Source organism: Zeugodacus cucurbitae, chromosome 2 (genome assembly GCF_028554725.1).
Source record: "Zeugodacus cucurbitae isolate PBARC_wt_2022May chromosome 2, idZeuCucr1.2, whole genome shotgun sequence".
Taxonomy (NCBI): domain Eukaryota; kingdom Metazoa; phylum Arthropoda; class Insecta; order Diptera; family Tephritidae; genus Zeugodacus; species Zeugodacus cucurbitae.
Genome location: NC_071667.1, coordinates 67,947,199 through 67,974,195, shown reverse-complemented (window position 1 = coordinate 67,974,195; position 26,997 = coordinate 67,947,199). Strand labels below are relative to the sequence as shown.

Below are 26,997 nucleotides of genomic sequence, written 5' to 3'. Positions count from 1 at the left end.
CTTACTCTTTAAAAATTGTCATTATGATTTTTAATAAAAAATATTATTTTTTCTTTGTCACCGCATTTTATTTTCGCTTTACTATTATCATTTCATAACGCTTAGTTAATAAACAATATTAGAGTTTTTCATTTTATTTAAATATAATTTTTCTCATTTTACTTTCCGTTATCGCCACAAATCGTATTCGTTGTCGTTGCGAATACAAAGACAACATTCTGCCGCATAGTTTAACGCTCGATCGTGCGATTTGGCGAAAAGCGCGTGCCGATAAGCGACAAGAAGCGCAGCAAGCAGAAGCAGGTGAAGAAGAAGGGGAAGATAGTGGTGGTGTGGGCAGTAGCTACTACTTCATTGATAACAAAGCTGATACACCTGATGATGCTGATAGCGACAATGGTGGCTTTGTCGATGCAGATGCCGATAACGTTGTGGTGTTGAGACGTGCAGCATCTGCGCATAGTAAAAACAGTAGCTATAGCAATAACAATAATAACAACAGTAGTAATAGCAATAACAATAATAATAATAATCGACGTGATAACGCTGAAGAACAATATTACAGCACGATACGTGCACAGCAGTCGTATAGCAACAATAACAATAACAGCAGCCACTCAACACAGTTGTCGGCAGCAGTTAACGGTGATAATAACGACGAAAACGGTTGTTTGGATGCCGTCAATACATTCCGCTGGTCTGAGCAATGGACGCCAAATGTTGCTGTAGCCAAGATACGCACCGCAATCTCGTGTACGTCCAATGATTTGCGTGAAATGGAATTTCTGTTGCCACAAACAGGCGTAAATAACAGAGCAGCAGCAGCAGCAGCAACAACAGCAACAACGACGTCAGCGACAGGAAGTAATACCACAAAAATGGCAACAACAATGCCTTTAGGTGCCTCGAATAACAACAACAATAATACAAGTCACCACAACAACAACAATAGCAATAATCATAAAATTTTGCGAATGACTGCAGACAAGCAGCGCAGCAATGGCTCTAGCAGCGGCGGCCTAAGTGTGGCACGCCAAGCGCGAAATTCCATGGCCGCACAGCCGCAGGCGTCGCTATCGGCCAAACAACCGAAAATAAATGCCAACGAATCAATGGAGTTGGCATTAAAACCACCGAATTTGGCCATTTACCGTCACTCGGCGTTTGTGCGCACGAAAATCAGCGCCGACGGCGTTAGCGATGGTTTCACTTCGAATGTCGGCGCCGGCAATTGTGGCAACACGCCGTATCGCAATAAAATGTCGAAGAAACAATTAAAGTTGGCCCAGGCGCAGTTGGACAAATTGAATCAGATCAATTTACATCAACATGGTAGGCCAGCCTAAAAGTAGGCAATCGATTTTAATAAAAAAATCCAAAGTAATCGCTACTAATCCTTTAGTTTAATACCTTGTAATCGTAATCGTATAAGCTTGCTAACTTAACGTATAAGTGTATTTAAACTGCTGCTTCTTCTTCTCGGTCAGTTGTTGAGCTGCTTTTGTGCAACGAACGCTGCGCTTTCACTAACCTCAAAGAACAATTTTTATATGCATTCTAACTCACATTTTTTTATACAATTATATATTACTGTTATACAATACCTAACTAACCTCTAAACTTTGTTTGCCTCTTCAGCTCTGTTTTCGGCTGTTGAACATGGACATCTCGACAAGGCGCGCACAATTTTGGAATCAACCGATGTGGATGTCAATAGGTATGTATCATATTGAATTGAATTGAATTTAAGGTTATTTGGTCACTGAGGTTAAGGTACTGTCCCCCTTTTTTATCTCAAAGTAACATATAAGTTGCTTAAAGAGGATATGGAAAAAAAACTGTCAGCTTTTTTAAATAAATCTACTCCTTGTTCTAAATGGAACCGATTGAAATACATGCCATTCAGCTGGTAATAACAGGAAACGTGCACTAGGTAGAGACGTTTTCAACACTCTCCTCACTTTTTTTGTCAATAAATGCCACCCAAGAAAATTTTTTAAATATTCTCCTAACCCATAGTGAAAAAATACGCATCACATTATGACAGTGCTGCCACCTGCAACATTTCCTTTACATACCAACTGGTATAAAGGGTATTTATGCTGGATTTGGTTTTGAGTAACAATTACAATGCAAATGCCCATAGCTGTCTTTCTGCCAAACCTAGTACGAGTAATGTCTATCAACCAATGTAAACCATTGACATGTGTCAGTTGTCAGCATGTGATTGCCAATTGACCGCAACGAGTAAAAGCGATTTCGAAAGCCTTTTACATGCGAGTACACGTGTAACAAACTGCCGGTCAATTTGATTCTAAGGAATTTCCAATATTTCATGTAGAGATCAGAAATATAATAAATAACTTTAACTACAATAACACCTCTTGAAGAAACTCTCTTAGAAATATGAGTACGGTATTAAGCCGAGATAATTAAGAAGGAAGTATTAGGGGAAAGAAAAAATGAGAAAATGAGAAAAGGAGACAAAATCGGTCCGTATTTGATCCCGAATAGCATTTAATAAAATACGTTATGAGGTCATGAACGTAAGAATGGAAAGACTCATTTGATAGCAAATGATAGCAAAATCCAAAAAATATAGAAAATTAAACGAAATATTCTTATCAATATAACACTTCCTACTAAAATCTAGTAGTCAGTGAGTCCTTAGTATATCTCCACTACTATTTCCTAACTATCTTTTTTCTACTTTCATTATATTTTCTTATGTTAATAATTCATATGATTTCCTTTTTTTACATTTAATTTTGTTTCCGCTAATATAACAACAACAACAGCATAAATAGTGATGGCCTATCAGCTTTGGATGTTGCTGTACTTAGCAACAATCGTTCGATGACCAAAATGTTGTTGCAACATGGCGCAATCGAAGGCACACAATGTAAGTAGCATTTAAATGAATGTTCAACACTATCCTAAATGTAGGCTACTATTTTTTGAAATAACAGTAAAAAACGAAGCATACAATTCGGCATATGTTTAATGCTTACCACAAATATTTCATCTTTTTTAATTTGTTTTTTTTTTCTTATACACAACCATTGTTCTAATTGGATTCTATTACTTTATCTCCTCAGTCTCCTCAGATACCATCGGTAATAAATTGAATGCTCTACTCAAAGATGCTGAGTCTCGTATACAGGATTTGAGTGGCACATCGGATGGTGGTCTTTGTCAGCCCACATTCACATCACGCCCGTCCATATCCAGTATTATTATTGGTGAGTTTTTCATCACCCATTTTAAAGTTGATTTACAACTATTGTTTTATTTTAAGTTGTGTTACATACATTGCTGTAAATGGGTTAGTAATTGGTAAGCGGAAAGCGTGTGCGGAATAGAAATACAAATATGATATGATTTTTGAATTTTATTCTTAATTTCTAAATAAATAGTGTTTCTAAGAAATCAGTTTACAAATATATAACAGGCAGAATCTGGGTTCGATACCTGGTTTTCCAAGTCACCAGTCGATTGGAAATTGCAAAACTCCGTGGGTATTTCAGCTCTCCAGCTCTCTGGAGAGACGATCTCTACGATGCTTCAAAGTAAATTCAATAAATAAGACAGCCAGACACTATTAAATGTTGCTAAAGTTAAACGAGCGCTATTCTAATTCAATTTGATTATATCAGTTTACTCTATTAAATTATACCAGTATTAATACCAGTTGTTTGTTCGATTCGCCACAAATCAAAAACAGCTTTCTTTAGATAAAAATAAAATTTATCACTCGATATAAATACACACTTATATAATACATATATACCTTTTGTGCTGCGTGGCCTGCATTCGCCCACAAATGCCACTTACATAACTTGACAGTTACACTGGCTATGCTGCCATACAATTATTTGTTATGCTGATCATGTCCAGCATTGAATGATCTCAAACATAATTGAAATATGAGTGCACAAACAACAACACTACACTACTAGCATCATATTTGCACGCAGTGTGGCGTTACCCGGAACAGCTTTCATAGCATGCAATCAACAGCGCCACTTGACGCTGAATACCGACACAATAAACAATCGAAATTCTGAGACTAGAATTGCAAATTTGCAAGCACAACTAACCACACTTTTTTGTTTTGTATTGTTTATTTGTTTGCATCTCTGACTGTCTGTATATCCGCACGCCCACTCCGCTGTACCGCCCCACAATTGTGCATTCATTTGTTCATTGAATCATTGAATGATTCGTTTATTTGTTTATTTGTACGCTTGCGACAGGCAACACTGGCTCCTCGGTGACCGGCTGCACAGGCAACGAAATCGAAAAGCAAATCGGCATTTGGGAGCGACGCGTGAAGGGTTTGCGACGCCTGCTACTCGGCTGGGATCAGACGCGCCCACCGGATGCGCCCGCCTCGGTGACGGTGGATGTGACGGGCGACAATTCGATTGCGCTGCAAATACTCGAACCGTTAGAAGGTGCAATCGCCACGAAATTCAAAGGTAAGCGGAGCAAAAAAAATATAAAAAAGAGAGTAAAAACTAACAGCAAACCAGCGCACTCAACGGTAAACAAAATATGAATGCACACAGTTGAGTGAGGACACTGTGTTGCCTCACTTTTCGTCCGTCAAAGGCGGAGGAATGTTGACTCTGTGTATGCATTGGTATTTGCTTGTCCGTCCAAAGCCATGCGCTGCAACTGATTTGTTTACTTTCGATATTTTCATTTATTTATTTATTTCATTTATTTTCTATGTATTCATCATTGTTTGTTCGTCGGCGCACCACAAATTGAACACCGCAAATCCCTGTTTACGAAAACAACAATACCCACCAAATACTAACAACACAAACCCACCCACGCACAGTGCAATGGTCAACGCGTGCGGATTTCAGCAATATTGTGGGCGAACGCGAATTGGTCGACTGGACGAGTTTTCACGGCAATATGGGCACACAGTGTCAGATAGGCGGCTTGACACAAGGACGCCGCTACTTCATACGCGCTACTTGTGGCAATGTCAAAGGTTGGGGCGCCTACAAAACGTCCGTGCCAGCTAGCGTCGTGCCGTCAAGTAAGCTCAACTAGAAGATTCTTCTTTGTTTTCCACATTTAATTGACTTGCTGTTTTGCTATTGTTTCCTCTTTCTCGGCTAGGTTGGCGCGATTTCAATAATCGCGAGGATCGTTATGTGGGACGTCAGCGTGTTTTGGACAATCTTTTTACGGCAGTACGTTTGGCGCGGCCAGCGGATGTCTCGGAGTTGACATTAGATGTGGGTGCGGCACAGCGGCGCAATCCAAAAAAGAAGACTACAATAAAGCAATTATTTTCGGTGGCATCGAAATTTCAAAAGCACTTGAGACGGTAAGAATTTTATTTCAATCGCCGACTGGGTTAGTCCCTTTATAATAACGTTCATTACTATTTCTACTTTAACAGCGGCATCTACTTGGCGAGCGTTGTTTATTGTGAAGACAAAGTGCTGGTGACTAGCGAAGATTTCTTACCCGTCATCGAGATAGACGAGACATATCCGAGTAGTTTATATAGTGATTACCATTGGCTGATGAAGGTAAGTAACTTAACCACACATCATTTTCAATTTCTAACGTTCCTCGCTACATAGGTTGCCTGCACCTGGGACGATGTGAAGTCGTTGCGTACCGATATGGAACGAAATCTAACATCCGCCGTACATTTTCGCACCAAACTGCTGTCGGCTGTTTGTCAAATGCAATCGACGTTGGGTCTCAATGACTTGGGTCAGCTTTTCTACAAACCACTGCGCGATTCCCATGGCACAGTTGTCTTGACTTGCATACAGTCTGTGAAGAGTCAGAAAACCGTCTCCATACTCAACTCACGCTGGTTGCCGCTGAATAAATTGCAAAAGAAGATTGTTGCACTGCTGGAGGACTACAATATCAGTGAGATGTTAATTTCCTCCATCAGCGAGCAAATACACTATCATCAAGCGTCAACGCAACGTCTAAGTCCCGGTCTATATTTGGGCTATCTCAAAATGCAATGCTCTATGGATCAGATACAGGTTGTGGTGCCCGTGAAGACGCCCAATGTGCTGCCGCATTATAAGGTGCGTGACAACAGTCACATCACCGCTGACGAATGGCAGATACTGAAGCGCAAAAAGTCCACGAGTTCCAACAGTCGCAGCAATAGTCCCTTAAATATGGCGCTCGAATTCAATACGAGTACTGAAGAGACCACCGAAGGCCAACGTTTATTTCTCTACGATCTTACCAATGCGGCACATAAGCTGTTCACCTACATGAATATCAAGCCGGAGGATGCCAAGACGCATCGTCTGTATGACATCGAAGTTATCGAGCACAGCAAAGACATTAGTTTTCTAGTTATCTGTCCCGCCGTCGAGCTGGCTTGTGCCGTGCCCGGACAGTCAGAGCTGCTGCTGCAACGTGACGATCTCGCCAGTCTTAGCATACAAGCTTTTGAGATGATACACCTGCGCACTTACCAGCCCGGCATAATACAGAAGTATGCACGTCTTTCTTGTATACTTGAATTGGACACTGCGTTGGCCACACACTCGCAACGTGAAGCCTTCTCCACAAGCGAACTGCAAACGGCCAAAGAGCGTTTGGCGAAATTGCAAGAGCTGTCGGCGAACCTCAATGTTGTGTGGAAGAGTGTGCGTTGGCTGATGGACGTGATTGCATTTGCACGCGACAAAAACGCGCAATCTTCGGAGATCATGAAAGATATACTTGCCTACGGCAATAGCAGCGACAAGTGCAGGGACGGACGTGCTGTGGATAAGCAGCTGCTACAACCGCCAACACGTGATGCTAAGTACACAAAAAGTTCCGGACGTGGCAGCTGGCCAGGACCGGGCGCCAATTCGCAGAGTTCCAGCAATAATTGCCTAGCAGCCGAACATTCAAAGTCCGAACAGAATCTTGGTCGTAGTGCAAATACGCCCACCTCCTGCGCAAGCATGATACCGCCACAACAGTCCGCCGCCAAGTCGCAAAGTAGCAGCGACTCACGCAAAACTGTCAGCTCCACCGGTACGCAACAACTGCTGCAAGTTGGTATGGGTGGCTACACAAGCTCCGATGTTTCACTGCGTAAAAATAGCGGTGACTCAATGACCTCGTCGCAGTACACAACGCGCAGCTACTATTCCGGTGCGGAATCAGCGCTTGGCAGTAACAACGAACTCGCACAGATTTTTGCGATACCACCCTCACGTTCCGATGACACTCTAGCGCTGGCCAGCTTGGATGGCACAAAGCATACACACTCCGCAGCAACGCATCGTAAACGCACTAGCTCCAACATTACACAGCATGTCACGACGCCAGCATCGCTGGCCAGCACGACACACTGTTCCAGCTCAGCGCCTTACTTGCCCACCGGCTCAAATCTCTCACTGAAAAATTCTTCCAGCTCAGACTATGACATCAAAACGTCCAAGATTAGCAGCCAAACGGCCATCGAGCAATGCATTGGCGGCAAAGTGAAGGCTGCCTCGAGCGCAAATTTACGCGATGGCGCGCTCTACTTAAAGTCAACACATGCCGCGCTGCCTACCGGTGTGAAGCCAATCAGCAGTGAGGAAGCTTCTACCTCTACAACGGCGAAAACTGCCTCTATAAAAAGTCTCTCGCGACAGAGCAGCGAAGAGGACACCGCAAGCGGTTCCAGTCACACCTCCGAACAAGCAACCAATGCCGCCGCTCTGAGCAACGCGCCCAGCTCAGGTATCATACAAGTCTATACCGCCTACAATACGGGACTGGCGTCCGGCACCAGTCTCAAATTACATGTGACGCCGAAGACAACGGCGCGTGAAGTGATCAATTTGGTGGTGAAACAACTGAATATGGCGGCAGTTCTGAAGGGCAACAATGGACCCATCTACACGGCGGACATGCTGGAGAACTTCTGCTTGGTGGCGGTGATAGGCGCACGTGAGCGCTGCTTGCGCGATGACTTTAAGCCGCTGCAATTGCAAAATCCGTGGCGCAAAGGCAGACTCTACGTGCGTCAAAAACACGAACTCTTAGCGGCCATTGAGCATGCCAACCGTAAATCGCATCTGATATGAGTTATGTATGCGTGAGGGCATGAGTTGAGAGAGTGAGTTAAAGAAACTAATATATATAAAATAGCCTTGCGCAGCCACTACCGTGTTTAGGAGGAAGCACATTAAAATTTGTTAAATTGTTGTTGGTAAAGTTCCAAGCCTTGATTCTTTTCCCAGCACATTACCTGATTCAACAACTTTATTATTTGTATATAAATGAGCTCTAAAAGTAGACTGGTGCATAGTAAAGACTAGACGTTAGCCAATCGTGGCAATTTACAATTTATTGACCCTTAGACAAGATAATTAGAACAAACATACAGATTCTACAAAAATAGATTGTTGTTGTTGTAAAGGGTTTTTCAATAAGAGCGCTAGAAAATCACAAAAACGGTTATTATTATACGGGATATCAATTAAATTTCTATTCCTGTGAAAGTACATGCCATTCCATACATGGAGCTCGATTTCTTTTGCATTGCCATCACGGGCACGCTTGCAGAAGTCCAGACGCAGAACCCAATTTTCGACGGTTTTCAAGTATAAATGGTCAATACTGCTGTAATCTCACGTTCGATATTCGTACGAAGTTCATCAATCGTCGCTGGCTTGTTGGCATAGACCAAAAACTTGACGTAGCCCCCACGGGAAATAGCCTAACGGCGTCAAATCGCACGACCGAGACGGCCAATTGACTGGGTTATTTCGTGAGATAGCACGTTCGCCAAACTTCTATAAAGCGATTGTGATCGTCCTGTTGGAACCACATATTTTCCAATTCCACATCATCCAATTCAGGCCAAAAATAGCCGGTTATGATTGAGCTGTAGCGATTGCCATTCTCAGTAACGTGCCGGTCTTGATTATGACGAAGCCATTGAGCTTGAAATGAGCCTCATCACTATGTAGGACGTAGCGTTCCTGAAGTTGAGACCACTGACTCCGAATCTCGGTAGTAAATTTTAATAGTTTGGACTCATTGTTGGATTGTATATCTTTCCATAATGAAATGGCAAACGTTACTGAAGAAAAATTTTGAAAGAGCGGCAAAAAATATGGCGTACTTAGCTGTCCCTATCGGTTTACTTTTGTAGCATCCCTATTGAAAAACCCTATATTAGCACAACGAAATTTCACGGCCTACAATATGAGTGACCGAAGTTTCCCTTTTTTGGTTGTTCTTTTCCACTATATGACCGATCAAAACAAGTGAAATCCAGAAATATTTTACTCGGGTCAATTTATACGATTTATAAAAAAATTCAAATTTTAATATTTTATGAAAATAACTGTATATGCGTATAAAACTGTCAACAGTTTTCGGCTAGCTCATTTATTAAACCCTATTCCAATCCAACAAAAAAACTTTAAGTGCATTAAGACACAATCCATTCCCAAATTAGACTGATTCACCATAATATATACATACATATATATTTACAACAATTTTTTTATTCATATACCATACATATATATTAACCTGATAAGTTACTCGGTAATCCATTACAACAAAAAAATCAATGTATGAGAATACGAATTTGAACAAATGTAGGCAAGTGAAGGATTACAAGCTTACAGAGTGACCCCACTGATTTTGAATTAAAAAATTAAAAAGCACTGAACACACTCCAATTGGCTTAAGTTATAAAGCAAAAATATTATATATATATATTACAGTTATAATATTAACTTATTGAATTTGCTTATACAAATGTTTTTATGTGTGTATATATGTATGTAAAAGTGTATGATTTAGACTGTTAAAAGCAAGTATATGAACATAGCTAACTACCGATATACATACAAACAAACATATATATAAAAATATATAAAAAAAGGACCTTCAACATAAGTGTAGTAAAGATACTTGTATTGATATATGTAAGTAAGTTCTGCTAATTCAGAACTGTAACGAAACACACCAATATCACAAATCTTAAATTTAAGCCATACAACTGAATTTTAGGCTAACGCAACTGTATTGTATTTTTAGAGTAGTTTTTAAAGCAAAATGAAGTCAAAATCATTACAGTTTATTAGGTGTATGTGTATGTGTATGTGTGTTGATACAACATATGTATTATGTGTACTTGTTGTTTTTATGTATCAAATATTGTCATATATGTATGTACGCGTTTAATATAATGTATGATTGTTATGTCATTTAAGTACATGCACACATATGTATGTATGTATGTATATGTATGTGTGCATATTTTTAGCACGAACAAAATTTTGAAATTTATAAATGTTTTGCAATGTGAATAAAAGTGCAAATGCTTTAACTACATATATATATATATGTATAAGTATCTATATGTATGTACATGTTGTTGTGTACTAGTATTAGTATTCTAATATGTGTGTGTAGGTTATTTTTTGTAATACACATATGTAGCAATTTAGATGAAAAGAAAAAAAAACAAATTTATTTGTTGTTTCTGAAATAGCATTAAATGTTTGGAAAGTGCTCAAAATGGATAGAATCACAGCTCTATTGCTTAAATATGAAGCAAAAGTTGAATTTTTGTATGTATTTATGTATTAGTTGTATGTATTAACTACATACACAAGTAACAAGTAACAAGTAGTTTATTGCAGTATGCATATTTGCACCATTTTTAGTTTTTATAAAAAATATTAATGTTTTATAATGTGAAGTGTAATTTTTAAAAAGAAAAAATATTTTTCTTGTTTTACGCAAAATTAAGAAAACTTATGAAGTCTTGTTGTTAGTCGTAATTAAAGTGCTGATAAAAAATTGTATTTTATAGTGAATAAAGCCGTCAAAATACATAACGAATTCTATGCGAACACAATGTTTAGCAATCATTAATTTATGGTTATTTTTTTTATTTTTGTTTAATTTTTTATGTGTTTATTTATTTTCTATTTGAATTTATTTTTAGGTATTTTTTAAATATTTTTTTTTATATATTTTTTATAATTATTTATTTACATAATTTTTAAATATATTTTATATGTATATATTTTTTTTTAAATTTTTTTAATTTCATAGAAAAGTGTTTTTTTTTTCACATTAAAAAAATAAATTTGAGCAAAAATAATAACATTATCTCTCTCAAATCAGCTTAAAAATAAATGAAACATATATCAGAAAACATTACGAAACCTCAATAATATTAACGTGCTTTGATGATGATGGGCAAATATATGAAATTTTATCATAGTGCCACCTCGCTTAAGGGGTTATATACAGTTAGAATTTTCAAAAAATCGATTTTTTTATTTTATTTTCTTAATGTACATATATTTAATAATACACACAAAAAATTTCATATCGTTCCGGTGAATATTTTCAAAGTTACAAGCAAATGAAAAATTTGAAAAAGCATTTCAGAGTGCTTTTAAATACAAGGTCCAAACTTTAAACGCGTTTTTCTCAAAATGGTGTTTTCAAAGTCGGTGACCAACATTACTCGAAAACGGCTAGACCGATTAGTCTCAAATTTTAACACGACCTTCTTAAATATATTTTTTAGTAATTAATCGTAGATTTTTTCTCTCCGATAAATATTTTTTTTTTATAGACAATCTAAGGCCGAAATTTCGGTGAAAAATCGATTTTTTTTTTGAGAAATCGCCATTTTGTCAAAAAATTTTATTTTGCTTATTCCTTCGATTAATTACTAGATTTAACATTATTTTAACGAAATCTGTTTGGTTTTTTAATTTCGGATGATCCAGTTCCGAGATATAGTGGTCACCGCAAAACGTCTTTTTTGAGAGGAGCTCCTGGAGATCAGCTGTAGCTCTTTTTCGAAAATAAATATTTTTATTAAAACTAAGTCTTAAAATACAGTTAAAAGATACCATAATATGTGTATACATTTTTGGATCAATAAATTAAAAAGTTTTCTCAGAAAAAATTCTGGAAAATTCACTTTTTTTCGGCCGTCTAACTGTATATAACCCCTTAAATTTTAGTTTTCATCAATATAGAAGACTTCGTATCACATTTTAGAGGTTTCTTTAGCGATGCGAAAAGTTATTTTTAATAATTTTTTTTTTTTACTTAATTTAAATTCTCTGTTTTGATATATTTTGATTAGTTATTTTTTATATAATTTTTAAAATTAATTTTTTATTTAATTTTTTTTTAATAAATTTTTTATTTTAGTTTTATTATTTTTTTTACTTGTGAAAATTATTATTTTTTTGTCAACTAATTACTGTAGAAAAATAGTTAAGCAGGCCTGTCACATATTTAAAAAATTCAAACCGGAAATTTCAAATCAAAACTAACTACAGTGAATTTTAACAAAATATTGAACTAATATAGATAATCTTTGTAAAAAAGCCGTAGTCATATACATACATATGTAGACTCTAGACGAAGATTCATTCACATAGCTTTAACTTGCTTCGATATCAAAAATTTAATATATAATAATTTAAAAAAAATATTTACTTTGGCTTAAGTTAAAATTGGCTTTTGTTAAAATTATACCACGGAACATGTATATATCTTTTAAAAATAACAATCTCAGAACCTTGGTCATTTAATTTTCAATCGTTTTCATCACATGAACCAATAAACAATATTCATATAACTAATGATTTAGAGGATTTATTATTGAACGTTCTTTGTAAAGAACAAGCATACGTCCGGCCATTAATCCTTCTAATATTATCCGTTAATCCTTCTAATATTTCACTTATATCTAAAAATTGTCGAAATCGGACCATACTTACTTACAGAAAATATTGATAAATTTACAAGACATCTTAATGAAATAATGTATTGGACTAAAGATGGATTAAGAGATTATATATGTTGAGGTGCGGGAAAATGGGGAACATTTTGATTTTCTGTAGAGATATGTAGCCATATTTTTATTTAACACTTGGTATACGTCTTGCGTAGTACAATGTCTAATATGTAAAATCACATCAAGAACATAAAAAATACTAAAAATAGCCAACTATAATATTTTATGCAAAACGCGTTTTTTTTTTCAAAAAGACTTTCCGTGAATACGATTCAAATCCATCAGCTCAACTGAAAACATAAAACCAAACAAATTTCGTTAGTATGGGGACTTATATTGTCCCTGAACGATTCATTGAAATGAGAAAAAAAAATAAAAAAAAAATTGATTTTCTAAAAGACTATTTTTTTCATCTGATGAAATGTATTGAAAAATTCATAACATTGATATGAAAATTTAAACGAAAAACTGAAATCGTTCAAGGACACGGCAAATAAATTTCGAACAATTTGAAAAAAAAAAAATTGAGATCTGTTGAAAGCTCTTTCGATCAAGTCACCGCAACGACGTTTTCGGAAAAAACATGTTTTCGAGGTAATCGTGTTTAAAATTTCAAAAACACTTTTGTCTATTGTACCGGAGCAAGCTGCGTAATGCTATAACTTCGCTTCTACTACTTAAATATCTATAAAACATTCTTAAGAACGTATACTTTAAGATAAACGTATAGAATAATTTTCGATTTTTTTACCGACTTCAACATACAGTGGAACTTCCATAACCCGAACTTCTATATGTCGAAGATCGCCATAACTCGAACTTTTGAATTGGCAATAGCGTTTAGAATTCAAATTTCATACAAATTTCCTTCCATAACTCGAACTCTTGAAAAAGAGTCCCTCTATATCGTATGGATGCTAACAAAAAATATGATATTACATTTATAGAATTCATAAATCGTGTAACGAAGGCATGAGATACAGGCGTCAAGATCCAAACAATAACAAAGTGCAACAAACAAAATTACAGAATACATGTTTTAATGCATTCAAATGAATCTTTTTACGAAGTAAATAACTAAAACTGTGGGTAAATCTATATTTTACAGCTTTTTGAAAATTTTATGTTTTTATGAAATTTCTATAACTCGAAGTCTCTCTAACTCGAAGTTTTTTTCTGGATTATGATGATTCGAGTTAGATAAGTTCCACTGTATATCATATAACCCCTTAAATAGTTTCTCCAAACCTGCATTTACATAACGTAATGATTTCGTTAGACTTCAGTATTTTATACCGAAGATCTTCAATATCTTAACAAAAAATTAAGAGAACGTATTATCTACGTCTTTGGTTCTTAGAAATTGCGAGTGTATAATAAACGGTTCTAGTATATACATATATGTATCTATTTTCAGGTTTTTCATTATCAAATCATTGATAACTAATTAAAAAAAACGTCATAAAATGTTAGGTTATTATATACTTAAAATTGACGATTAATTTACTTACCATTTATCTAATCTATTTCACTTTGGTATGTTAAATTTGTTATAACTGTTATTAAGATTTGAAGTGCTTGTTAAAATATAATACAAATGCATATAAATCACACATTTGACGCTTGCTACACACTAGTATTGAGGTAAATAGGTAAATAGACTATCATCAGTTCACAGACCGTGAGATATTTTTGAAGATAAATATTTTTTTTATAATTGAATCAATTTACAAATAATTAATGATTTTCACCCAAAATGTTGAGTATGGTCTGGTATCGAAGACTTTTGCTTTGACTATTTCTGTGAGCTCGGTTTGGCAGATTTCAAAAAATAACGGCATGTTTTAATCAAAGATGGCAAACATCTAATTTCTTAATATCTTTTCATAATTTTTTAATTTTTTTTTTTTCATTTTTACATTTTTACAACACGCCACCAGATCCTAACCTAACCTTAAATAATCTGTACAACTCTCATAATTAAGCTTCAGCATATCAGCAATTCATTCCTATGCAATGACAACGAACTATATTTAATATAAAATTTGTTAAAAGCGATTTAAATGTTTAAACTATTTAGTTTTCGTATGTCAATGTAAAGTAGAGCAAAAAATTGGCATAAAACATAAAAATTCAAAATTGTTATAAATATGTATGTCTGGATGTATATGAAATTGAAGCCAAGCTTATAGCAATTCACCTAAATGTTAGTATATTTAACTATTATTATATTAAATAATTTTTACAATATTTTTCTGCATAATTTTCGCAGTAGTTCCTGGGTATTAATTATGCCAGCAGTGAACCGTCCAATATCCCTATTTGGTATAATAGAAAAAAGTGAAAACAAAATAAGTTTGTATGCAATGAAAATGTGTTTTAGCTTTAAAAAACAAGTCAAGTGAATAGAGAAAAATTTAAAAAAAAGTGTGTTTAATATTTGAGTATATTATTTTTATATTGTAAATGTATTTAAGTAGTGGCTGGTGCTCTGCCAGTAGGGATATAAGGAATTTAACTTTACAAACTCAATTGTTAATAAGTGTGTAAGTGTTTTAGATGTATTAAATTTTAAAAATAATAAATTAGAATTAATTTTGTAAAACAAATTGAACACTTTTTTGTTAAAGTTGTAGAATAGGTTACTTGGTATACAGCAAGTTTATTTACTAAAAACATACTGTTGATGGGCATTGGTTTAAGAACGCTGAAAGAAAAAAATGAAAATAACGGTTATAAAAACCGAAACAAGCAAAGAACATAAAGAAATGCTTCAGAATTTTGCAAAAAAATATTAATTTAATGTGTTTAATCACCAGCTCACGTTTATATGTGTATGTAATTGTAATCCAAGTATCTAAGTAAATGTAATTAAAAATATGAAAAAAGTAAGATCCTAGATACCAGAAGTAAATCTGTAAATATATAACACTTAAGAACTTGAAGAAATTCAACTAAAGAACATATGTATGTATGTGAATACATAGCGTAGATACAGCCAGTTACAAACACATGTAGTTAAGATGTATGTATGTATGCCGATGATTATGATAATTATAAGTAGTAATTATAAATACTCGTATGCATGTAATGTGACAGAATATCTCCCAGAGAAGACTAAATAAACGAAAGTGAGTGAGTCTCGCTTGGAGACCATATGCTGGTATTGTACATATTCATCGACACATACGAGTACGCTGTGTATTGTGAAGAGAGAGCGTACTAGTTATATATGTAAGCACATTCAATTCCCGAATTTGAAATTATGCAAATAAATAATATGAAAGAATGTAAAATTGTGTTTAATAATGTTTGTTGCGTTTTTACAGCAAAGAGTAAGTAAGCGTGAAACTCTGTGTCCACAAGGGCTTGCAACATGCTCCTGAAAGGAGATGCCTCGGCGATGTCGTATGCTAGAGATAGAGAGAAAGGTGTGATGAGTAATTTTGATTGACACTTTTTTCAGAACTTCGCAATTCTGTTAATTTTTGATATATTTCAAAAATCGTAGTTCATTGTAAAGGAAATATCTTCAAATTTAATAATCTTTTTTAATTTTTTTTTTCAGCTACTCACTCGGCCTTTTTTATTTACTTTTTTTTGGCACCTCCGAAGACAATATCTTAAAATATAGTTGAAAATATATCTTATTCTGTCCAAAAAACTTCGAAACATTCTATCAAGTACTTTCTTAATCAAAAAATCACGAGAGTCGCCCAATTTTTCATGGGTTACACTGGTATAGGCCCTTAATGACTGCACTATGAAAGCCATTTTTATAAGCTTGTCGAAATTTAGTCGTTTTCGATGACTGTTCCGTGAAGTATTTCAATATCATCGACCTATTGTAGGAATGATCTCTTGGTGTTTATAGGTGGCGTTTCAGTTGTTCAGTTCATTCAGTTTATTCAGTTTTTATTTCCTCCACAGTGACAAAATCGCATAGTTCATGGCTCTCCTTAGTTATGGTGAGAGCAAGGTCCAGTGATTACAGTACTTGAGACCATTTATGTAGTAATATTGGCAAACTAGTTATTCCCGAATTTCTTAGAGCTTCTTTCTCACTTCAAGATCGTACTATGTTAGACCTGAATATAAATGAACCGTTACATATTCTTGGAGAGTTGTACGACACATGAATACTTTCAAGGTTCAGTTGGATCCCGCCCTATCTGTTTTCCTTCATTTGACTCTATTGCACATCATTTCGGTGAACTGAAAGACTTTTCAGGCCTTTAGAGAGTTACTTACTCACTTACTAATCGAAAAATTATTATCTGAATATTAAATAACCGTTATATATACTAGGAAAGTTCTTGCTCCCTCTGTGACTCTATTTCGCTAATAGACCACTCACTGACTACATACTCATGCATAGCTAGGTCTTAATGAATGAAATTGCACAGTCATATATGTAGCTACTCATAACGGTGATATTAAATCAATGTCAACAAATTGTAATTAAGAGAATGCCATTTGTTGCCAGTTTGTAGCCATTTGAAACTGAAAATATTACAAATTAACATTGATTAGCTAGCAGATGTTTTTTACTTTAATTACTCACACATTACATATAGGGTGTACCAATTAGCGGTGTAGAATTTGAAAGTCATGCCAATAGCTGTCAGCTGTCAAATAACCATCTGTCAACTAAAAGTTTCATTTGCTCATATCATTTGTAAATATTTGGAATAACTACTGGAGTTGATTCAGATAATGTTATCTTGAACTAGATAAGTATAATTATCTCTTCTAGATATAAATATGTATATACTAGTAAGGTCTGTGTGTGAATTTCGGATTTTTATTTTATATCTTTTAAAGCAATTTTTGTATTGCAGAATGTAATATTAAAAGGAAATGGCAAATAAGAGCGGAAGATTACACACGCCAACGTCATAAATGTATTTCCATTTGCTATTGAAGGACAAAGGTGAGTGTTATCTTTTATGGCAGGCTTGTCACTCTGGACATTCACCAAAGAGATTTTTAATTAAACATTTTTCTACAGTGTACTCACATGCAAAATAGATACTTATGTATATATGTACTTAAAGTATATGGTCAAATTTCACAATTGTAAATGACTAATCAAAAATTAGAATTAATGACGTGCCTGGATAAATTTACAATCACATAATTAATAATGAACAATTATATGTACATATGTATGTATGTATATGAGAGTGTTATAATGAAAGCAAATATTCTCGAGTCTTCTTTAAGTGATTATATAGAGTTAAGCGCACACTAAAAATAGCAGGAATAATAGTAGGGCAATGCCATACCTGATGCATACATCACACGGTTAATTTTATAAAAAAAAAAAAACAAAAATATTAAAAAAAAATTTGTATAAAATTTTGAAATAATCTGCATAAACTAGCTCTGAAGAAAATAGAAAATATTTTTAAATTACTAAATTTCGAACTTTGTACATTATGTATATCTATTATATATAAAGGATATTTTTTATTTCTTTTTTATATTTTATTTAAACTTACTTCCAAATCGAAAATGCCGAATTTCAAGGCAGCTTGCTGAGGGCTTATATAAAATATTTTAGTAAGAAAATATTTAAACCCTTCATAATTTTTTTTATTTTTTGTTGTTTTTAGCATAAACAAGAAAAAACGTTAACTTCGGCTGTACCGAAGCTAATATACCCTTCACAGGTGCATTTCTTTTAGTAACTATGTGTTTAAGCAAATCTAAAGACGTAAAAAAAAAGAAAACATTTTACTAATTCTTTTTAGCCGGGTTGTTTGCTAGAAACATTAAGGTTATATGTATGTTATATGTAGTTAACTGATCTAAACCATTTCTTCGAATATTATATTATTACCATAAGCAGTAAGCCATATCAAATTTCGTGAAGATAGCACGTCAAATGCGAATGTTTTCCATACAAGCCATTGATTCCGATCGTTCAGTTTGTATGGCAGCTATATGCTATAGTGGTCCGATCTGAACATTTTTTTCGGAGATTAAATTATTTCTATGAACAATAACTCACACCAAATTTCGTGAAGATACCACGTCAAATGTGGAAGTTTTCCATACAAGCCCTTGATTCCGATCGTTCAGTTTGTATGGCAGCTATATGATATAGTGGTCCGATATCGGCAGTTCCGACAAATAAGCAGCTTCTTGAAGAGAAAATAACATCTGCAAAATTTCAAAACGATATATTAAAAACTGAAGGACTAGTTCGTATATATACAGACAGAGGACGGACATGGCTGACTATACTGACCATTTATATATATACTTTATAGGGCCTCCGACGCTTCCTGCTGGGTGTTATAAACTTCGTGACAAACTTAATATACCCTGTTCAGGGTATAAAAATTATGTTGACTTATTTATTAATAAAATATATAAAATTTCAGTTCGAACATTTATTTAAAGATTTTATGCTCGCAGACACTTGGATACGCCCTCGTATTACATTTTAATATACTTGACAAATTTCACAAATTCTTTATTATGTTCATTTATTACAACAACAACAACAACAATGTCATAACTAAATATAGAATAGCATGTGTATATATGTATATATATAAATATATATAAATCCATATGTATAAATAAATGTAGTTATACAAATACAAAGTTATATCTATGTTTACATATCCATATACATACATACATAAACATGTGCCCATAACTTGTTAATGTAATTATTATTGTTGTTGTTATTTGACGGAAAAAAATCACAAGTCATCGCTATCTAATCAAGAGTAACACCGCCACAGACGACAACTCATTAAAGTAAATTTCGTTTGTTGCGTTTTTGTGAAATTCTATGCACCCTACAGTGCACGCAGCATTATTTCGAGAAATAAAAAATATGTGAAAGAAACTGCGAAATTAATCTATATAAATACATACGTACATACGTCATTCTCGATTTTGTTTTTTATTTACTTATATATTTTTATTATTTTTTTTTTGTACAAAAATTTAATAACAGTAAATTATAACTGGTGATTTTTTTAATTATTTTACCAACATTATATATACACACATGTTCACAAATGTGCCTAATGTAGTATGAGTCAGTTGGGGGGCATAGTTTATTTGCTCAACTGAAAATCATATATTTATTCATGAATTTACATACGTCAAACTAAGTGAGACCCTATGTTTCATCTAGGATCTACGGGAAAATATATAAGAAATAGTTAAACTTTGAGCTTGAAATCAAATCTTTAATTCTTATTTCAAAATATAAAAATCTCAAATATCACTTTTGCTCTGACGTCATATTAGTCAGACCAGCCAGAGAGCGTTGCGAGTAAATTATTATTTATTTTTGAAATAATCACTTTTAAGTTGATTCTTCTACACACTGTGAACAAACATACATACGTTTAACGGTACAAATGCACGAGAATTTGTTATATAATTTTTCGAACATATATACATATATATGTGCATACACATTGGTAAAGTAGAAAAAATAAATACAATTTGAATAACGTTTTTTTGTTGTTATTGTTTATATTTGTTTTACCACCAAAACAGCTTGAATCCGAGCTTGGTTGCTACGTATATTTGTTTAAACTATATATATATACATGTGTGTACATATAAACTTATGACTTAAATAACTTATTATGCAAGTTTTATATAAATAATTTTTTATATAATAAATAATTATCGCTTATTTTCTTTCTTTTATTTTTATAAACTTTTAATGACATAGCTAATACGTAACATTAAAAATTATATAAAAAATACGTGTGTGTTTTAATCCAAATGATTGTTTCCCCTATTCATGAATTCTATAAAACACGTGTCGAAAAAATAAAATTAATATTTAATTTAAAATATTTCAGCTATTGAAGATTTTTAGTCTATCGTCAGTAATACATAATTATGTAAATAATTTATTTTATAAAAAACGAACGTTCTGAGAAACATCATTTAAATATGATAAAAAAACAGTCACAATAGATTCAAAAAAAAACATCTCTCTAAAAAAAATAATGCGAAACTCTCAAATATTTATCGTAAGCACAAAAGCAAAGCAGAATCTTGCATTTCCTAAGATATATAATACAATGTGACATCATTATTGGACTATCAAAATATGCACTTTTTAAAAATTTATTAACTTTAAATTATTTATGTACCCCATCTCGTATTATGCTGTCGTAAATTTGAAGTGAGAACCCTTTTAGTTAATAATCAGCATAGCACTTCCGTTTATAAATTTCATTGAGCTTGTTATAGCAACTACATACCTGAATACTGATTTACGGCAACACTTCAAAAGTAGGCACAGTAAAAAAATTATTGGATTTATTGCATTCCTCTTAGTAGGTTCACAAGTACATACCTACATATAAATATGTATTAGTATAAGAAATAAAATATCACAGGATATTTCACACTTGAAAAGCTAATCCAACCTAGAAATTATTGATTTTAATGCGAACAGGAAGTGTAAAATCAGATAGAATTATTGAAATTGTGCGTTGCTGAGTAGAAATACACTAAAACACCAATCGCCAAAATCTACATTATTTCAACTTTTAATAGTTCATCATAAATAATTCTGTATTTTGAACCATAACCTACAAGCTGTTTGATGCCGATTGTACCGCCCTATTAATACCGAAATAAGATAAGAGACAAATAATAGTTTGTGATAATCTGTTTGTTTTTTTTTTTGTTTCATATAATTTATTTTTAACTAAAAAAAATATTTACTGTGAAATTGCAGCGAATTGTGTAATTACATTACAACATTAATACAATAAATCTACGTACATATGTATGATGTTTGTATGTATGTATAAACCCATAGCTTGCAGCTGTTTTGTATTTGATATAATTATTACTACTCAAAAGTTTTTTATTAAGTTTACAATGCATTCTTAAAATATACATGTTTATTTCATTTTTATTAATGTAAATACGTATATATGTATGTATGTATGTATGTATGTATGTTTATGGTTTACAAAGACATATTTTAATTAATTTTCTATTATTTATTAAACATTTCATGTTATACATATTTCGAAAATTGTTGCACAGTTTTGGTAAGTTGAATTTTTAATGTAAATCAATAAGAAATTTCTTAAACCATTTTACAAACGTATTTCCAATTTGTGTTTTCGATCTCTTATTTTGTAGCTTATATACACATGTAAACTTTTACTTTTCGCATTAGTCTTTTAGACCTCTAAACGCTCCAAATATGTATGTATGTATGTATGTATATCTGTATCGCCTCAATATTGCTTTAATTATATATAGCCGCAATAAAAGTAATATATAAAAAAGTTAATTATATAAATGTAAATAATCGTATATAACAACATAAAAGTTTATTGTTGTTATTTATATATATGTAAGTATATTATTATAGGGGCGCAAACAACTCCGTCTATATAGTAAATTCATATGCATGTAGGATGTGTGTGGTGTTTTTAATAATTTTATTCTTTACTTTTTGCAGTGATAAAAAAGCTTAACGTGCTGCATCGAATAAGGCCATTAAATCCCTTTAACTACATCTTCATGTTTGGATGCACCCCAAATAAAAAGCTTTCGGCAGAGCAATAATCACCAATATTAATCCATATCGCTGAACCAGCATTTCTATACACATTAGTTACACACAATACACACAAATCGCACGCTATTGCCCTCCACCCGCGTTTTTAGCACTTGAACTAGATTGGCATTCAAACTGCTACTTCTATTTGATCGCGTTTGCTGGCGCCGAGTATGTAGCCTTTGGCAGTTATTACACCGCGACATCGAACATGCACTTGATAACGTAAAGCCCAATCCACTTGGTAGCCAGGTACAATAAATTGTTCATCGGATAACAAAACTTCTGGATCGCTATGTGTCAACAGTTGTATATCATGTTTTGTACAATATTCCTGTAATGCTGGTGGTACCACACAGCAAGATTCCAAATTAATTTGCGCTATAGTCGGATAAACCTTGACGGTTGCATATAATTGGCGCAGTTGTTCAATATCTAAATCTGCAATGCCCAATTGTGTTATTTTCTTTTGCAATGCAAATTCTTCCAATGACGCCCAAAGTTCTTTTAATTGATCCGATTTGTCATTAATTTGAGCATGCTCTTTACTGTTGCTGTTTAATGATTTATCTCCAGTTGTCGGGTGATACGCCAACACTACGTTGTCCACGTGCTCTACTTTAAGTACTTGCAGTAATGTTCTTATCGCCTGCTTTACATACGCACTAGAATTTTTGTTTAAAAATATTTTTGCACCAATACTAATATCTGACCGTTCGTTTTCGGTTAATTTCTGCTTGAGCTCTTCTGTAGCTCGAAGTACACAACCATCTGCTTCAATCAATTCCACTTGTGAGGCGGCTTCTTGGCACTGTAATGTCAAACTCAAACCATCCAGAATTTCTTCAGTTGACTTTCCACCTAATTGGTTATTTAAGTTAAGAATATTTCCTGTACTAATAATAACATTGTGAAATTTGTCATTCGATGTAATTGCCGGAATCATTGTACCAGTGGGTGCGCAATCTACAAAAAAAAATTTAATCGGTCGCAGTGTGTATGTATAAAAAATTGTTCTGGTGTCTACGCTGTCTTTGATGTTCCAAGTATGCTACTAAAAATCGTCTAAGGTTTTCCTCACGCGTTTATGGTTTTTATACACAGTTCTATCGTTTCTCTGATATGCGAAGAATTATAACAACAATTAACAGGCGCACACCAATATTCTCAATTCACAATCGGAAAGCAAATGACAGTATGAAATGAATGTGCTTTGTATCACATTTGACAGTTATTAGTCATTCTACTTTGTCATATTCGTTTAACATCCCTGTAGCACATAATTATAGAAAATAAGTGCTAAGGACTATTTCTTGCAAAATTTTGTTTTAATTTCTGAAAGTTTCATAAATATAGATCTCATTTTATGTCATTAACCAAACTTATTAAATATAAAATTTGTTTAGCTTATTTATTGAAAAAGAAATGCACAAAATTGCTGGCATTTAATGGTAAGTTCATGTCTCTTTTCATTGGAAGATTTCAGTTTCAGATATTTTTAATTATTACATCGGCTTTTGCATATTTTAAAGTGATGTTTAAGAACTATATGAAGAAAAAGTAAAAAAAAAAAAAATAAATTATAATTTTAATTGTCATCTATGTAATTAATATCTTCTGTTTGGGGTGGTATCCCTGGCATATTTAAATGACGTCCGCCAATAAATATAATCAGCTTATTATCGAGAATCATATTTTTCATTTTATATTTTAGTTTATTAATTATTTGGTAGTTTGTTTATAAATCTACTAATAAATCAAAGAAATTATCACTCGTCTGGATATATGTATATACATAATAGATATTCTACGTAAACTGCTATTAATGGGAAGTGCACTTTTTACATTTTTTGATGTAATCATCCGACAAAAAGGAGTGATTTGATTTGCCAGCGTGGACTTTGTATTTAAAACATCCGGCGAAAGAGTCATACACAAATTCGTAGACTGTATATGGACAATCTACTTGCATCATTGTTTTTTCTATCAACTTCAATATGGAGTACAAAAAACGTATACACACGTGGGGCTTCCATCTCCAATTCTAAAATTAAAAACAAAAATAACAATTAAATATTCAAGAATATTGCAATTCGAATTTTTACTTTTACTAGGTCCTCAGCTCGCTTGATTTGTACTGGAGTGCGCACAATACCTTTCCGATCCCTCAGTCCTATACATATATCGCTAGTTTTAGACAAATACGCTTGTAACCACCAGCGCAAACACTTTGATTTACTTAAAATGTTTCCTTTATATTTATCACTTATTTGCAATTGTTTAGTCAATATGAAACGAAGATCGTTAATTTCTTCCGTATTATGACTGCAAGGTAAGAATACATGATTGAATATGTAAATTCATATTTTATTAATATATATTTGTTTTTATACAACATTTCAATATGTTTAGAACAGTTAAATTCTCCTACAATTACCAACTTCCATTTGCATAGAATATAGAAATAGTACTTACGTGTTTTCAATCTTACGGTCAGACACAATACCTTGGACCTCTGCTGAGTAGATCAGATCGAACTCTTTCAATAAACTTTTAATGATACAAAAAATTATGTTATTGTCATCAATAGGAATATTGGTTGTAGGTTCCGAATCGGGATCATCTAAATAATTTTAAATTAAAAACTTAAATTCATTTGATTCTTCCACATAAATTATAAGGATAAATAGCTAACAACCACAGTACAGGTATTGAATTTATATGGATAGGATTACTAGGTGTAAGATTAGTTGCAAGTCTGCTGCGGACGTACAAACCACATACATAATCCGGGTTAGTGACATAATGTTAAATGATATGCTACAATTAATTTCGCTCACGTAAAATAATACGGGGAAGTAATCGAGGTACTCACCAGAAAAACATAATTGCATAAATTTTCGATGGTATGTGTTTTTTTTGTCAAATTCAGGCATCGCATTTGCATCTGCATCTTTCATGTGGAACACACCACAATATTTGGTAACATAAAACGTCGCATTATTATATTCAGATGCTTTTCCTTGATAAGGTATACCCATGATGTCGGTCAATACTCCACGTTTACATAAAATCAATTTACGTTTAGAATTGTATTGTGTTTGACCTGAGGCCGATGGTGCGTTTGAATACGGCCGCAGAACGTTGTCTTCGGTGTCCATTACATATTTTTCTATTTTATTAAGCCTTTCCTTTATATTCCTCCTGAAAATGAATTGATCAAATCCTTCATTTAAATTAAGAGGATATGATGTTGCACTTGGCTCCATGGATAATATGATACGAAACTCTTCTCTTTTGCTTGTTGAGAGAGCCCATGAACTCATTTTTGATGTTGGCAACAAAGCCAGATCATGGGCTACTGAACAGCTGACAGTCAAAATGACGAGCTACCACTAAGAATCCCGCAGAAATAAATGATTAAATGGTTCGTTTTTGTACGATAAGTTTTTTGTGATTTTTGAATTACTATTAACTTTTATTTAAATGGAATTAATATGTGTATATTATTTAAGAAACGGTGACTATTTGAACAAAAGTAATATACGTTCTTTGGCAGTGTTAAATGCCATTTACGTAAATTCATATCTGATTACAAATTTTCTCTTAAACTTTTAGAGAATATATTAAGGTGTTTATTGGTTTATAAAATATAAATAAATATATGTTACTAAATTCAACTAAGCTAAATTTTTGTTTATGTTGACTAATAATATGTACGATTTTTAATTATTATAATATTTTATTATTTTTACGTGTAGATGTTTATTTTTTATCTTAAAATATATATTTATAAGTGTTTGTGTTGGTGTAATATTGGTTAAGAAGTCTCTATTAAGCATAAACTGCAAACCAATAAATACCCAAGAAATCGAATAAAAATCTCCTAACTTATGTTTTCCCGCAGTGGCACTACTGCCAAATATTATAAAAAATGCGGACTTTGACAGCTCTCTCACGAATGAAAGAGTTTCGTATCATATTATCTTTGCTTGGCTCTTTAAAATATGGAAGCTGTACATCTTCACTAATATTGCCACACCCCCAACAAGAGTAAACTGTAAGGATTTTAGGACGACTCAGATAGAATGCTGGCTGCTTTTCATTAGTTATTTCACTTGGTCGCAATTTCATAAGCACTTTATAGTCACAATTCGAAGCATTGCAATGCATTTTTCTCCTTTGCTCAATGTTTATTTTCGATTAACACGAGCTGACATTCACCATACGATCTTCCTAAAAAATTAAAAGCAAATGTGACAAGTGAAACGAGAAAGCACCATTGCATGAAGCAGCAACAATGACTGATGAATAAGTGAATGAGAGTGATATGGATATATGTGTATACGCTTTGTGAAAATATACTATTTCCAAGTTAAGTTAAAGTAAACATGAAGGGGAATCCCCGTTTAAATTATATATTCTAAAATTTCTATAAATTCTTTCTCTTTTCAACATTTCGCCGTAAGAAACCATTTATGGTAGCTACAAACGTATGATATGTGCATTTGATTTATCTGCTTGCATTTTTTTTTTGGGCTCAAGTGCCACATATCAGTAAATACTTACATTTGCAGTAATGTTCGCAATGCGATTTTAGAAAACCAAAGCCAAAATAACTGCGGTTATA

The 26,997-nt window shown here is 33.3% G+C and overlaps 3 protein-coding genes across 9 annotated transcripts in view; 1 reads left to right on the top strand and 2 right to left on the bottom strand.

The window, feature by feature from the left end:
* Positions 1-9,348, top strand: part of LOC105216385 (uncharacterized) — a 159,729-nt gene extending 150,381 nt beyond the window's left edge. For 4 of the 5 annotated variants that reach the window (XM_029042929.2, XM_029042928.2, XM_029042927.2 and 1 more), the window contains 9 exons: positions 211-1,332; positions 1,639-1,717; positions 2,799-2,902; positions 3,099-3,242; positions 4,257-4,481; positions 4,850-5,056; positions 5,140-5,350; positions 5,426-5,558; positions 5,613-9,348. In XM_029042929.2, the coding sequence (XP_028898762.2) occupies positions 211-1,332; positions 1,639-1,717; positions 2,799-2,902; positions 3,099-3,242; positions 4,257-4,481; positions 4,850-5,056; positions 5,140-5,350; positions 5,426-5,558; positions 5,613-8,078 (4,691 nt within the window). In that variant the 3' untranslated portion in view covers positions 8,079-9,348. The remainder of the gene's footprint in view (positions 1-210; positions 1,333-1,638; positions 1,718-2,798; positions 2,903-3,098; positions 3,243-4,256; positions 4,482-4,849; positions 5,057-5,139; positions 5,351-5,425; positions 5,559-5,612) is intronic. The other variant, XM_029042926.2, reaches the window with a different exon arrangement.
* Positions 9,349-21,443: 12,095 nt separating this feature from the next.
* Positions 21,444-23,536, bottom strand: LOC105216372 (glutamate--cysteine ligase regulatory subunit). Its single transcript, XM_011190832.3, has 2 exons — positions 23,395-23,536; positions 21,444-23,333 (listed from the first exon to the last, which is right to left on the bottom strand). Exon 2 carries the CDS (start codon positions 23,311-23,313, stop codon positions 22,498-22,500), a length of 816 nt encoding a protein of 271 aa, XP_011189134.1. The 5' UTR covers positions 23,314-23,333; positions 23,395-23,536; the 3' UTR covers positions 21,444-22,497.
* LOC105216371 (decapping nuclease DXO homolog) lies at positions 23,246-26,688 on the bottom strand. Of its 3 annotated transcripts, none has more exons than XM_054226130.1 (5): positions 26,360-26,688; positions 25,243-25,571; positions 24,843-24,990; positions 24,473-24,692; positions 23,246-24,411 (listed from the first exon to the last, which is right to left on the bottom strand). In XM_054226130.1, the coding sequence occupies exons 2-5, from the start codon at positions 25,526-25,528 to the stop codon at positions 24,190-24,192; spliced, it is 876 nt and encodes a 291-aa protein (XP_054082105.1). In that variant the 5' UTR covers positions 25,529-25,571; positions 26,360-26,688; the 3' UTR covers positions 23,246-24,189. The 3 variants fall into 3 exon arrangements, with proteins under 3 accessions (XP_054082105.1, XP_054082095.1, XP_011189133.2); XM_054226120.1 differs by having other exon boundaries at positions 26,388-26,688; XM_011190831.3 differs by lacking the exon at positions 26,360-26,688 and having other exon boundaries at positions 25,243-25,865.
* Between the last annotated feature and the right edge of the window lie 309 nt (positions 26,689-26,997).